Raw genomic sequence first — 12,983 nt, forward strand, 5'->3', positions numbered from 1 at the left:
ACGTGTCTGCTGTCAATAAACGGTCTTCCCTCTCCCCCACCATTGCGGGGAAAAACTCTACTGCCAAAGTTCCACCAGTGAAGCACAGTGCGAGGAAACAAAAGGGCCTCCCTAAGGAAAGTCACAGAGACTCTATGACAATTTCCCCAACACACCCACATTACCTCTTTGCCAGCCACATGTACATATGACTAATCCAGGAAACATTATATACAGTAGTGCCTCGCTAGACGATGATAATCCGTTCCACTGAAATCGCTGTTTAGCGGAATCATTATCTAGCGAAAAACATTTCCCCATTGGAATGCATTGAAACTGTTTAATGCGTTCCAATGGGGAAGAATCGTTGTTGTCTAAAGATCGGCCCATAGGAAAGCCGCTTTGCGAACTGCCGATCAGCTGTTTAAGTAGCTGTCTTGCGAAGCTTAGGTCCCCAAAACACCTGTTTTGCGAGCACGGAGGGAGCTGTCAAAATCGTCGTCTAGTGAAAATCGGTTTGTGAAGCAGGGACCAAACATTGTCCAGCGAAATTCCCCCATAGGAATCACTGTTTTGTGAATCACTATAGCGATCGCAAAAAGTCAACGTCTAGCAAAAAAACTGTCATGTGGGGTAACTATCTAGCGAGGCACCACTGTACTTGGGACGGCATATGCAAAACCTATGCACTCAGAAATGCCTCGGACTTCCAGTTGCTACAAAATTCAACTGTTTTCACAATGAGATCAGAGGCGTGGGGAGGGAGGAAAAGCTGGCTCCACCTCACGCCACGGGGCAATGAAAGTGGTGGTTGCTCCACCAAGGGCTCCTCCATCCTCACCCCAACCATAAATGAACAGCAGGAACGAACCACACTGTTCTGGTGAAAGGCTGGTTTATTCCGAAGGGCCTTTTTCTTCCCATGCCCTCAATTTTTTACTGGAGATGTGAAGGGGCAAACTGGACCTTCTCTCTACAAGGTATGGACTGCACCACTGATCTATGGCATTTTCCCAGAAATATTCATTATACAGTACTGATATCCTGCACTGACATGTACAGTGGCGCCTCAACTTGCGACCATCCTGACATAACGACCATTTTGAGTTGCAACCAGCTCCAGCCGCAAAATTTTGCTTCGACTTGAGGCCGGCGCTTCGAGTTGCGATCAAAAGAGGCAGGGGGGAAAAAGGCAGGAAATTCAAATTAGAGGGCTAACCATTGGTCAGGGAAGATCTTTGTAGCTCTTTCGCCCCAATGGTAGGAGTGTGTGTGTGTGTCGAAGGAGGCTACGAATTGCCTGGTGCTGCTTTCTGCTCCTGAGTACCCTGTTTCCCCGAAAATAAGACCTACCCCCAAAATAAGCTCTAGTTAAGTGAAACCCTGCCCTCCACCATTATTTTATTTTATTTTATTTAATTTATATCCCGCCCATCTGGTCTATAAACAGTGGTTCTTAACCTTTTTGAAAGAAACGCCCCCTTGAGCCATTGAGGAAGTTATCATCGCCCCCCTCCCCGCGGTGATATCTTATTTATTTATTTATTTATTTATTTATTTATTTAAGACACTTAAATCCAGTGACCCCTGAAAACAAAATTCAATTCCAAGAAAATGAAATGCCCCCCAAAAGTAACATTTAATGATTTAGTTGCAAGCGAATTTTAAGACTCAAAAAGAAATATAAAAAGGGCATAAAAACAAACGGCAATGCAGGAACTAAAAATTTCAAGACGAAAATTCTGAAACTAAATTAAGATTGGAGGAAAATATATATTCATGCACATTGTAAAAAGGCTGCAGCCATCTTCACAGGTTTGGCTTGCTCCAGCGCCCCCCTACCGCCCCCCTTCTGCTCCAGCGCCCCCACGCCGCCCCTTTTCATTCTACCGCCCCCCTGAAAAATGAAATCGCCCCCTGGGGGGCATTATCGCCCACGTTAAGAACCACTGGTCTATACGACCACTCTGGGCGGCTCTCTCTTTAAAATTGTGCTGCAACCAGAAGACATGACTGTAAAATAAAACATCCCTCCAAAATAAGCCCTAATGCATTTTTGGAGCAAAAATTAATTTTCGACCCTGTCCTATTTTCGGGGGAACACAGTAAGTGCATTTACTTTGTTTTGCAGGGTGGGTTTGGGTTTTTTGGGGAGGTTATGTTTCTGCGCTGTGATGTTTTTTGGTGTGTTTGTGTGTGTTTCTGTGTGTGTGTGGGGGTGCATTTTGCTATTTTTTTTCAGCTCCATCACATTCCAACGGGACTGGCTATGTGTAGGGCGGTTTGTTTTTTCCCCCAGCACCACTGCATTCCGATGAGGCTGGCTGTGTGTGTTTGGGGTTGTTTTCTTTTGGCCAGAACAGATTAATGGGGTTTCAGTGCATTTCAATGGGAAAGGGTGCTTCGACGTACAACAATTTCGAGTTATGACCGTTCTTCTGGAACGGGTTAAGTTCGTAAGTTGAGGCACCACTGTAGTTTCCAAGGGCCTCTAAGGCAAAGATGTGCCCATGGATATACCTGCTTAGCTTCAGCACTAAGGTAGCTTGAATTTCTCTTAACCATTCACGGCAGTATTACAGTACTGCAGTCAAGCCTCTGCTCATGACTCAAGTTCGATTGTGACGGATTCAGCTAGCCATCTCAAGGCTGAGTCAGCCTTCTGTCCTTCTGAGGGTGGTAAAATGAGTAGCTAGCTCACTGGGTAAGCAACGTGTTGTTTGCATAATTGTTTTGTAAACTTCCCAGAGAGAGTTCTAGTACTATGGGGTGGCATATAAATCGAAACATCAACACTATTCTAAGGCTTATATCATGCAACTACTTTGCATTTCTAAATGGTATTCCTCAAGTGCAAACAGGAAGTTTGATTCCCTTTCATTTTTGTGTGTGCACACAAAAACATGATTTACAGTCAATCTACCTTACCTCAAGAAGTGTCACTCTATAGCAATTTGCCCCAACACATGATGCATCAGTAACCAACATACACACAACCTTGGACATCGATTATGATGGGTGGAACAATGCCTGCGATGCATCATCTTCACTCACAGCCAGCCTTTCCCAACTCAACATCCTTCTGTTTTAGAATACAATCTCCATTATCCCCAATCATTCGTCAAGGCTAATGCGAACTGTAGTTTTGAACACTGTAGTGGGCACCATGTTGGAAAAAGATGGCCTATACAATCCTCTCAGAAGAGTGGTGAAAACAGCCCCGAAATCACAATGCAGGTCCATTGCTGAAGCGAAGCAGAGCTGATACCAGAAGCAGCCTGGAAGGGAGAACAGTTAGCAACTCCACAAAAGTTACTCTAAAATCTTAAAAAACAAAACAAAACAATAGCAAGATATAAAAAATAACATACCACATGTTAACAAAAACTGGTCCACCTGACACATAGTATGTGATCAACAACATATGATTCCAGCCTTGTTACTAAGCTTGCCCGGTTACCAACATGCAGAACATTTCACATCGAAAATATAGGCTAGGAAAAGGAAAATTAACACAGCCAGCCGGCAGTAGAGTCCTGGAGCACTGCCTGCTTGACTTCTATGCTGGAAGCACAGGAAAGGGAAGGGCTTAGCATCCTGCGTGTCCCACAGTAGAGGTGGACTGAGCTGGAAAACCAGGAAGGAAGCCTCCACATCCAGTACAGAGGCAGACAGGGCATGTGGAGGTATGAACTACTCTGCTCCTCCTTTGCCAGCCAATGTGCTGATGGTCAAGGACGCCGAGAACTGTATGGACACTGAAGTCTGGAGGGGGAGAAAAGTATGAAGCAAAGTACGAAGGGATGGTTAGTGGGCTATGGCGAGTGTGTAAGCACTGGTGAGAACTTCAACTCCCTAAAAGTAGTAGAAGTTAATTAACCGACTTAATGCCTCCCCACAAGAAAACAGACGTACTTCATTTAGCTACTCCTGCCTCTGAGTTCGACATTTCCCAATGGGTTCAGCAGAAATGTTGACGTTCTTTGGAGGGGGACATAAAAGTAGCAGACAGAAACAGAAAATAAAATACTGAGCTTAAGAGGAGGGAAGGAGGAAGGGGGAGGGATAGGGAGAGAGGGTGGGAAGGAAGGAAGGAAGGAAATAGAAAGCAATCTGGGAAATGTCCAAAGATAATGGTTGGCAAAAGGGAGCATTCACAAAGCAAGTCCTGACTTGGAATGCTAGTTTCCTGACAAAGGTGTAGCCATAATTTGTCAAAAAAAAAAAAAAAAAAAAAAGATATTTGGGCGTAGAATTGAAGATCGCCTTGCAAAAGAGACAGAATATCCTTTGTTTGCAAACTCCATTAAAGCACCCCAAGCAAATGCAGTAGCTGCAAACTCCTTAATGCTTGGCAATTGGGGAAAACATCCTGCAGCACATCGGAAAGAGCCCTGCTGACTCCCCTTCCAGTTACAACCCCATTAGCTTTGGTTTATATCTGCATATCAAAAACAATTTTATGAATAAACAACAGAGTCTTATCATCTACATGCTAATGAGGGCATTCTTTTTTAAAAAAAAATGGAATCAGGAGGAGAGACCTCCTTTGGCTCTTGAATTTGTTTACTTTTATTGCCAGGGTCTTTTAAAAGTGGTATAGAAGCTTCCAAGTGATCCTGGTTCCTCCTTTTAAAAAGAGAGATGCAGACGTGCATGCATTTTGAGGAAAGGAGGCCAGAAGTGGATTTGCCAGCAATATGTGCAGAAGGGCACACAGCACCGAGGACTGGATATAAAACAGATTAAACAGGCTAAGCTCCCGGTAGCAGCCCAGCCCAGCCCAGCACTAGGCTCCCCTGCTGTGCGCTAAGCATTTCAAACACCTTGAATCAAACCTGAAATCCTACTCGCTTCTTTTGGACTCTTGCTGAGCTCCAGAAGGGACAGCACAAGATGAAAGCAATGGGAATATTCCTGGGCGGCTCCAGGGTTTGGCTATTATTAACTGAAACCCCCGGCGTTTGCTGAAACATTATCTAGCACTCCCACACAAAAGGACATTGCCACCTCTCCTTTGCCCTGTCACCATCCTTGCCAAAATACAAACCTTCTTTTCCAGCAGTGGAGTAGAGGCAAATGTGGGCAGGGAAGGCCAGTTGCTAACCATACAAAGAAGCAGTACACCACAGATCTATCTTGCTCAGCATTATCTATGCGCAGGAAACCTTGTGATCTCATATGTTCTCCACTACCCCTTTCTACCAGCCTCAGATTGAGTCAAGGTTTGCATCTGAAATGCCAGGACAGGGCAGGGACGCCTACTCCCAACCACCCTTGACCGTCCACCTACAGAAGATCTCCAGAGGTTCAGGCCAATCCAAACCTGGGAATGCCAAGGATTGCATCCAAGCCTTTCTGCTCCCAAAGCATGGCTTCTGCTTCACCAATTTTACAATTCCTACAAGGCCTTTTGTGCTCCCCCCCCCGACAATTCAGAAATGTGCAATCAGATTACAATTGCACCATTCATTTTTAAGAAAAAAGGAGTACTCCCAAAACCTGGTGACAGCCATTAAAATACCTCACAGCAATAGAAGAGGGAGAAAGGCGGAATTTTTAAAATAAGCATCATATGGCCACCCAACCCTTTGAAAACAACTCCCATCACCTTCTTATACTAGTCAAAACTGATGAGAGCTATAGTCCAACAGCAGTTGGGTAGCCACACAATTTCCATCCCAGTCCTCACTAATGTGTCAAGAGGCCTGCTGGGTGAAAAATTTCCTTCCTGTGGGTGAAAAATCTTGGTTCTCTCAGCAGGCACTCTGAAGAGAAATTGGTTCATCAACATGGACACCCTCCTGCAATCCGAAGACCAGAATCCAGCAAGATCTCAGTCAAACTGGAGGGCCTCACAAGAGGCTTATGTCAGAATTCCTTGCAAGTCCATATAAAGGTATTCAAGGAAACCCTGTACAGGTTTTCAAGCACACTTCCAAATTGAAGAGATCCATTTTCACACTGAGGTTTAAAAGAGCATGCTTAAATTAGCTCCCTGGGCACAGGGAACATGTCCCAACAACACACAGCAGTGGCACATAACCCAGTCTCCTAAGGCCATTTTTCTTCCGGAGCCATTTCATATTCTCAGTCTTAACTTCACCAGTTAAGTTTGCACAACAAACCCTTGCGAAAATGACACTCTGCAAGAGTAAAGAAAGGCACCAAAATACAGGAATTTCACAAGCTAGTAGTAATGCAACACAAATATTGACCAAAAAACATAGAAAGAGGACAGTATTTTGTAAGCCCACAAAGAGAGGGGCAACGTAAGATTTTTGTCCGTAGGCTAGTTTTGTCTGAAAAGCTACTTTGGAATTGAAAGCTACTAAATGCCAAGGAGGAAGGGGGGGGGGGAACTGCTTAAACATTTTATATAACATAGGCTATTTTTCAGGAATCAAAACAAGAGAGATCTTTTACCTAAATTTATAACCTTGGTCAAAACAAATGGAAATGATATTCCATAAACATGGCAATTCTCCACCTTTGTTTAGAAAACAAAAGAAAGTTGACCTCTCAAAAGCACACATTTCCTGCTGCCATCAATATTTATATAAATGTTGCACTGTACAAGGAAGTGCTTTATAACCCTCAGGGTAGATTTCATTGACATCAAACTCTTTTAAATCATAATTTAATCAAAAATGCGTCTTTTAAGTGACTTCCCCCTTCAATGCACTCTTACTTGCTGTAAACCTAATATATATTTAAGCTCCTTGCCCAGATTGACTCCAGCTCCAGTAACTCTCTATTCACGGATACTTCCTGTGTCTGAAAACATGTCTTTAGAGAGAGAGGTGAGCCTGTGACGTTCCTACACAAAGTTGCACAAGGGACAAGAGCCAGAGCCGCTGTTCTAAAAGGAGTCAGTATCACTTTAGGAAACTATGGAAAGAAATCCCAGAAATTTTAATAGGGCTTCTGAATATTTTCAACATAATATCACGTCTAGAGGGAAACAAAAAACTCCAGAAATAACTTCAGAGTTGGAAAATAGGACTGATACAATCTGTTCGTTCTTTCTTTTTTGAAATATTGCTGTTACTGACTATACAACTTTGGAAACATAAATCCAATCTGGAAAATGGCAGATCTTTCTCTTATCTGCAAGATTTAGTATTGAGAGAGACAGAAAGATTAACTTAAATAATTCATACAAAATTTGGAGTTTCTCAAATGAAGACCCTCGTCAAATCACTGGTGCACTCTTACTTCCAAACCTTAAAAATATATAAAAAAACCCACATTGCTTTATAATATAGAATTATAGTCCCTAGTGCATAATCTTTGAGCTATCACACATTTCGCATTAAAAGTACCATCACACAAAACGTTTTCTTTAAAAAAGTATTTTAAGAATAATAGATTCGCATTTTTCAAAAGTGATTTTTTTTGTCTGTGTGTTTAATCATTTTTGCTTTGCTACTCTGATGCCCAGTTGTACTTCTCTCCTCAAAATAAAAGGGGAACATGCTCTGCATACACAAGGCCTTGAATTTTAATTTCTGGTATATCCAGGGCAATGAAGCAAATAGATTTTTAAAAAAACAACCTGGCTCAGATCTAAACACCAGCTGCCACTCAGAGCAGATCACATAAATCTAACCCTGTATAATACAACTTTCTGTGTGACTACAGAACCTTACAAGGCGGGTCATGCCCAATCTGCAACAAGCTAATTAATTTGGGCACATTCGAGTCCAGGCCATCCAGGAGCCATTTTAGCCTTTCTCCACTAGCACAAGGTCCAAACATATGCACTTCTCAAATGAGAAGACACAAGCTTATTTTTCTACCTGTATTTGTGGCAATACTGTACATATATCCACGTCGCTCACAAATTACAGTGTATACATTTCCCCCAACTGCCAGAGAGAAAAGAAGTCACAACTGACAGCGGCCCTAAGTGCCAGTATGGCGCTGTGGTGGTTAGAATGCCAGAGGAAGAGGTTGGGAGATCCGGGGTGAAGTCCATGCAGACATGACACTGACCAGAGGAACACAGGTCAGTCACTCTCTCAGACCTACCTAAGAAGGTTGTTGTGATGATAAAAGTGGAAAGGAAGAGAGCCACATACACTGCATTGAGCTCACTGGAGAAAAAGTGGAATAGAAATACAGTGGGGTCTTGACTTGAGAACTTAATCCGTATTGGAAGGCGGTTCTCAAGTCAAAAAGTCTGTAAGTCAAGTCTCCATTGACCTACAGTGCATTGAAAACCGATTAATCCCGTAACAGGCCGTTTTTGTTCCATTTTGGTTTTTTTTCTGGTCTGTAAGTCAAATCTCAGTCTGCAAGTCAAACCTAAATTTTGCGGCCAGAGAAGTCTGTAACTCAAAAAGTCTGTAAGTCAAGCCGTCTGTAAGTCAAGGGTCCACTGTAGTTCTATGGACAACAAACAATATGGAAGTGTGCTCGCTGCCACAATCTGATTCTCGAGTGTACAACTGTCCGTGGGATGTCATGTACAGAATCTACTCTTTGCAAAAAAATAAAAAAACAGTGTGTGCAATAGGCTCAGAATACATTCTTTAGTGAAACCATCCCCACTGATAAGAGAAAAATGTCTGAAGTACTTTATATGCAAGGATGTGAGCCCCTTCTTGATGTGTGGATGCTTTAATCACTTTCTTGAAAGGCTTTTTCCTCAGATTGGAGTAAACAACTTGGACACAACTCACTGTTGCGCTGCTTGCTCAGAGGTTGTTGGTTTTTTAATACACTGAGTTGTGTAAATATTTTTACCATCTTATTTTTGCAGCGTTCATTTTAATAAAATTTATACTATTTGTATGTCTATTTTGAGGCAACTGCCAGCAGCTTAACTCAACCTGAAACAGATTCAATACATTCAGGATTACTCTGGAACACAAATATAAAGGTGTAGGTTAAAGATAACTGACAGGCAATAACAAGAAAACGCACAAAAAATTCTTCCCATGGTTGAAAAATGTACACTGAGTGTAAGGCAAATAGCATTAAAATTCCATGAGGTATTTCTCTCCTACCTTTTTCTATTCACTTCTAAGATGAGACACAGGCTTTAACAATAGCCAAGCAGAAGAAAAGAAAAGCTGCAGCTTAGTCTCTGTCTACTATTATCCTAGCTCACAGCACCGGTTTACTTTCTTTTAAAAAAACCTTCTTCTTCTTGCTAAAGGAACATGCCCTCAGCCAAGGTCATGTAAAGTTTTGCTCAAGTTTAGATGAAACATGCCAAGAGGGGGGGGGGCAAAAGCTTGTCTGAATTTGTTCCTTTCTTCCAGCACCTACTGGATTTTAAATCATTAAGCCACATACAAACAGGCAGAGGAATCCATGTGAGCAAAAAGAGAGAAAGGGGGGAGGGAAAGAAAAGCAGAAGTCCCTGTTTCCTGGCAGACATTTTGGCTCTTGTTTACATTTGCAGTCTGTGTGTTTCTCTTGTTGCAGAGCAATATGGCTGTCTGAAGAGCTGACAGCTTTGAATGCACAACCACTGTTGGCTGCAGGCTCATGTTCTCCTCCCAGTATCAAAGGTTGTGTAAAATTATGCAGATGCTGCACATATAAAACCGGGAGTTCCTCCTCCTGCTCCTCATATTTACATGGTTTTATGGCTTGAGGGTTGTTCAGAAAAGGTTTAGATCTGCCGTTTCGAAGGGCTTCCCAAGCTTTTGCCAAGAGGACTCAGGCAGGTTTGAGTTGCTCATAGAAGGAGTATCAAAGGTGTGAAAATGAAGATAAACACACTCCAGTGCAAATTCCATTTTCAGCCCACAGGGAAACAAAACAAAACAAAAATACTGGGAAGTACAGCATGAACCTGACACGTTTTGAGCTACTTACCATTTGGTGATGGTGGTGGGTGTTAGGAATGTTGGTCTCTTGAAAGAAAGCACTCAAAGCAGTCTGTGTTTAAAAGACAAACAGAACACAAGAGGACTATTAGAAGAAGGGAAAAGCTGGAGGGCAGGAATGAAGAAAAACGATTTTACAGGAAGATTTATTTTTAAAATATCAAACAATCCTAAAGCCATACTTCAACTGTAATTAAATCATCAAAGTTAAGAATCAGAACCCCTGGTATCTCCTTGAATTCTTCAGCACCCACCAGGACCACTTTTGAAATGCTAATTGTCTCCTCTTCCCCCCCCTCCTGAAGTGGGGGGGGTGAGGACTACAAACAAGAGAGGCAGGAGGACAATCCAAAGCAAACACAACTCCCACTGCCCTCAATCGCAACTGGACAACGCTGCTTTTGCACCCCATTTCCTCAAAGGCATGGGCCTAGCATAAGATTCAGGAAAGTAAGAAGGGGAGAAAACCCCCCTCTGCAATGTGTGCTTAAAACCAGGCCCCAAACATGGCTTTTCATTTGTGTGGCTTTTTTTTAAAGTAGGGAACATTATAAGTTGGCTTTCATTTGGGGACTTCATTTTGCTTTTATAAGTGGAAACACAACACTCCACACAAGTGAACAAAGGCACTTATCTCATGGGTTGCCAAGGGGTTCTCTGAAACCAACCTTTTCCTGATCAAGACTTGTTAAACAAAACAAAGGGCATACGCTACAAACAGTGTGGCTGGTCGGAAAAGATTATTTTTAAAATCATACTGTTTAAAACTACAAATTTACTCCATCTTACTATATAAACGGTATCTTCTCTAGTATAAAAAGAACATAAACAAGAGACGAGAGATTGTAGCAGGCCTAGTTCCGAAAGGGGCAGGGACTGGGGGGGGGGGGAATTACAAAAATCTCCTTCGTGCTTCATTCTGTGGTCTGGTGCCCCACTCAAGAAAGCAGCAGGGAGAGAAAAGAAAAGCAGACAAACCGCCGGTATATACAGTATATACCACAGAATGAAGCACGAAGGAGATTTTTGTAATCCCCCCCCCCATATATATATATTTTGTATATATCTCTCTAATCACCGCATGGCCTACTGGACGTTTCAAGTATGCTTCCCTGTAAGTCGAGGAAAATATTTCACTTTATCTTGGTGTGTTTTTTTTTAACAACACGGCTTATTCAAAGTGCTTCTCCAAATCCGCCCCTCCTTCCGGCATGTTGGCTGCCATGCATACCGTTCTCCGTCGGCCCGGCGATTTCAGGAATACAAATGTTGTCCCTCTTCCCCCTCTTTTCCCACGACCACCAGCAACAAGAGATTAGTCAACACGCAAAGGCCCAACACATTCCCCAGCTCCGGAAGGCACTTCTTGCAAAGGAAGGGAATTCTGGCCAAGACCTTTAATGGATTGTTTATAATATGGGTCGGGAGAGCAGAAATGCTCTGCGCGCGCCCCCCACCCCCACCCCCTTGTTATAAAACGCGAGGTCGGGGTTTGGGGGGGGAGGGGACAGCATTGTTTACACTACTGCAAGCCCAAGGTTGCTCCCACTTCTATCACTCCTTCTGGGTTCACACAAGGGAAAGGGGGAAAGGGGATCGCAATTATTTTCGCCCCCCCCGTTTCGTCTCCTTTTCTTCCAAAGGGGCATCAAAAGGGGGGGGGTCGAGAGGGTCGCCACGCACCTCGAACTGCCAGTGTGCCGCTTGCAGCAACTGCTTCGCTTGATCCGCCGCACAGCCCGCAGTCAGCACGAACTGGTTGATCATGACCTGATGCCGGAGCTCCTCCATATTCACCGACATGGCGAAAGAAACGAAACCACAACACGGAAGGAGGGCGGAGGGGGGACAGCCAAGCACGCACACACACACACACTGGCGCCTGTACGTTTTTCGGGGAGGGGAACAGCGACAAAAGGCTCCTTCTTCTCTTCCTTCCTTCTTTTCCTTTCCACCCCAAACAACGAGCGGCTTCTCCCTTGCGAGGCTCCAGCCCAGTCGCCGCCGCCGCCGCCGCCGCCCCCCGGCTTCCCCTCTTGGCTTCAATCGGGACGGATGGCTCTGACCGTCCCCCCCACCCACCCTACCCCTCGCGTAGCTCCACGGCAGCTAAACCACCACAAACAACAGCATCCAGGGGAGGAGCATGTGGAGAGAGAGAGAGACGCGGGGGTGGGCGAGGGGGGAAGCCGGAGGTGTCTCAACGTTCAAGACCACGCTCGCCAAGGCCGCTGATTGGCCGCCGCCGCGTTCGCTGCATGTATGAACGTTCGGTTCGAATTTTCCAGGCGAGGGATGTTTCTCTTTCTTTCTCCCACCCCCTTCAGGCCCGTCGCTTGGACTCCATTGGAGAGGGAGGGGGCGAAATGCCGTCGGGCTCCTTGATGATTGGTCAGTTGCTCTGTTTTGGCTGAGAAGGAGGCTCCGATTGGTCTCTTTTTCCTCGTACGGGAGGAGTAAAACTACGCTCCGGTTTGAACTGAACTGGAAATTCTACTCCCTTTGTCGATTGGCTGCGGCGCTCCCCCTCCCGTTGTTTTTTCCACTGTTGTAAAAAAAAAAAAAAACAGCAAGAGGAGGAGGAGGGGAAAGAAGTGTAGTTTGTAAGAGCCAAGTTCATTGACGAGCAACCAGCATGCTGAGATGGAAAAAACGAGAGCACCGCAGTGATTCATTTCCCTTTTTTTTTTTAAAGGCTGGTCATCCTGCAAACTGAAGTTACCACACAATAGAAAGAGCTTAATAACTACTGTATATCGGAAACAACATCTCTTCGAACTTCCGGGTGGTTATTGCTCAGAGGGAATGGAGCTCAGAAATACTTTCTTGTAATATGCTAGTTTTTAAGGGGCAGCAACTTTTGCCTTTCTCTGTCTCTCTTTCCCGCCTCTTCTTTAATTACCCCCCCCCCAATCTTGTAATTACATTTTATTCTTGATGAAGCTGTTGGTGGCAATAGCAATTTCCTCTTGGAAAAAGTATGGCCTCACAGTAATATGGAATATACCTTTTTTTCTTATCATCTTTTCTGGAACGTTGAGTGAAAAGGTCTCTGGGGGGGGCAACTGTTCTCCTCTGATGACTTCTAGCTATATACTCATGTGCTGAGTAGAACTAAGGGCAGGGCAATGTGGCAGAAGGTGAGGTGTCAGAAAGGCA

The 12,983-nt window shown here is 44.1% G+C and overlaps 1 protein-coding gene across 1 annotated transcript in view; it reads right to left on the minus strand.

Annotated features, from left to right (window-relative positions):
- UBALD2 (UBA like domain containing 2) overlaps window positions 1-12,124 on the minus strand; it is a 34,097-nt gene extending 21,973 nt beyond the window's left edge. The window contains exons 1-2 of the mRNA XM_020813240.3: window positions 11,508-12,124; window positions 9,814-9,876 (exon numbers count right to left, since the gene is read on the minus strand). Coding sequence (XP_020668899.1) covers window positions 9,814-9,876; window positions 11,508-11,627 — 183 coding nt within the window. The 5' untranslated portion in view covers window positions 11,628-12,124. The remainder of the gene's footprint in view (window positions 1-9,813; window positions 9,877-11,507) is intronic.
- Between the last annotated feature and the right edge of the window lie 859 nt (window positions 12,125-12,983).

The sequence above is a fragment of the Pogona vitticeps genome, chromosome 2, assembly GCF_051106095.1.
Source record: "Pogona vitticeps strain Pit_001003342236 chromosome 2, PviZW2.1, whole genome shotgun sequence".
NCBI classification, from domain to species: domain Eukaryota; kingdom Metazoa; phylum Chordata; class Lepidosauria; order Squamata; family Agamidae; genus Pogona; species Pogona vitticeps.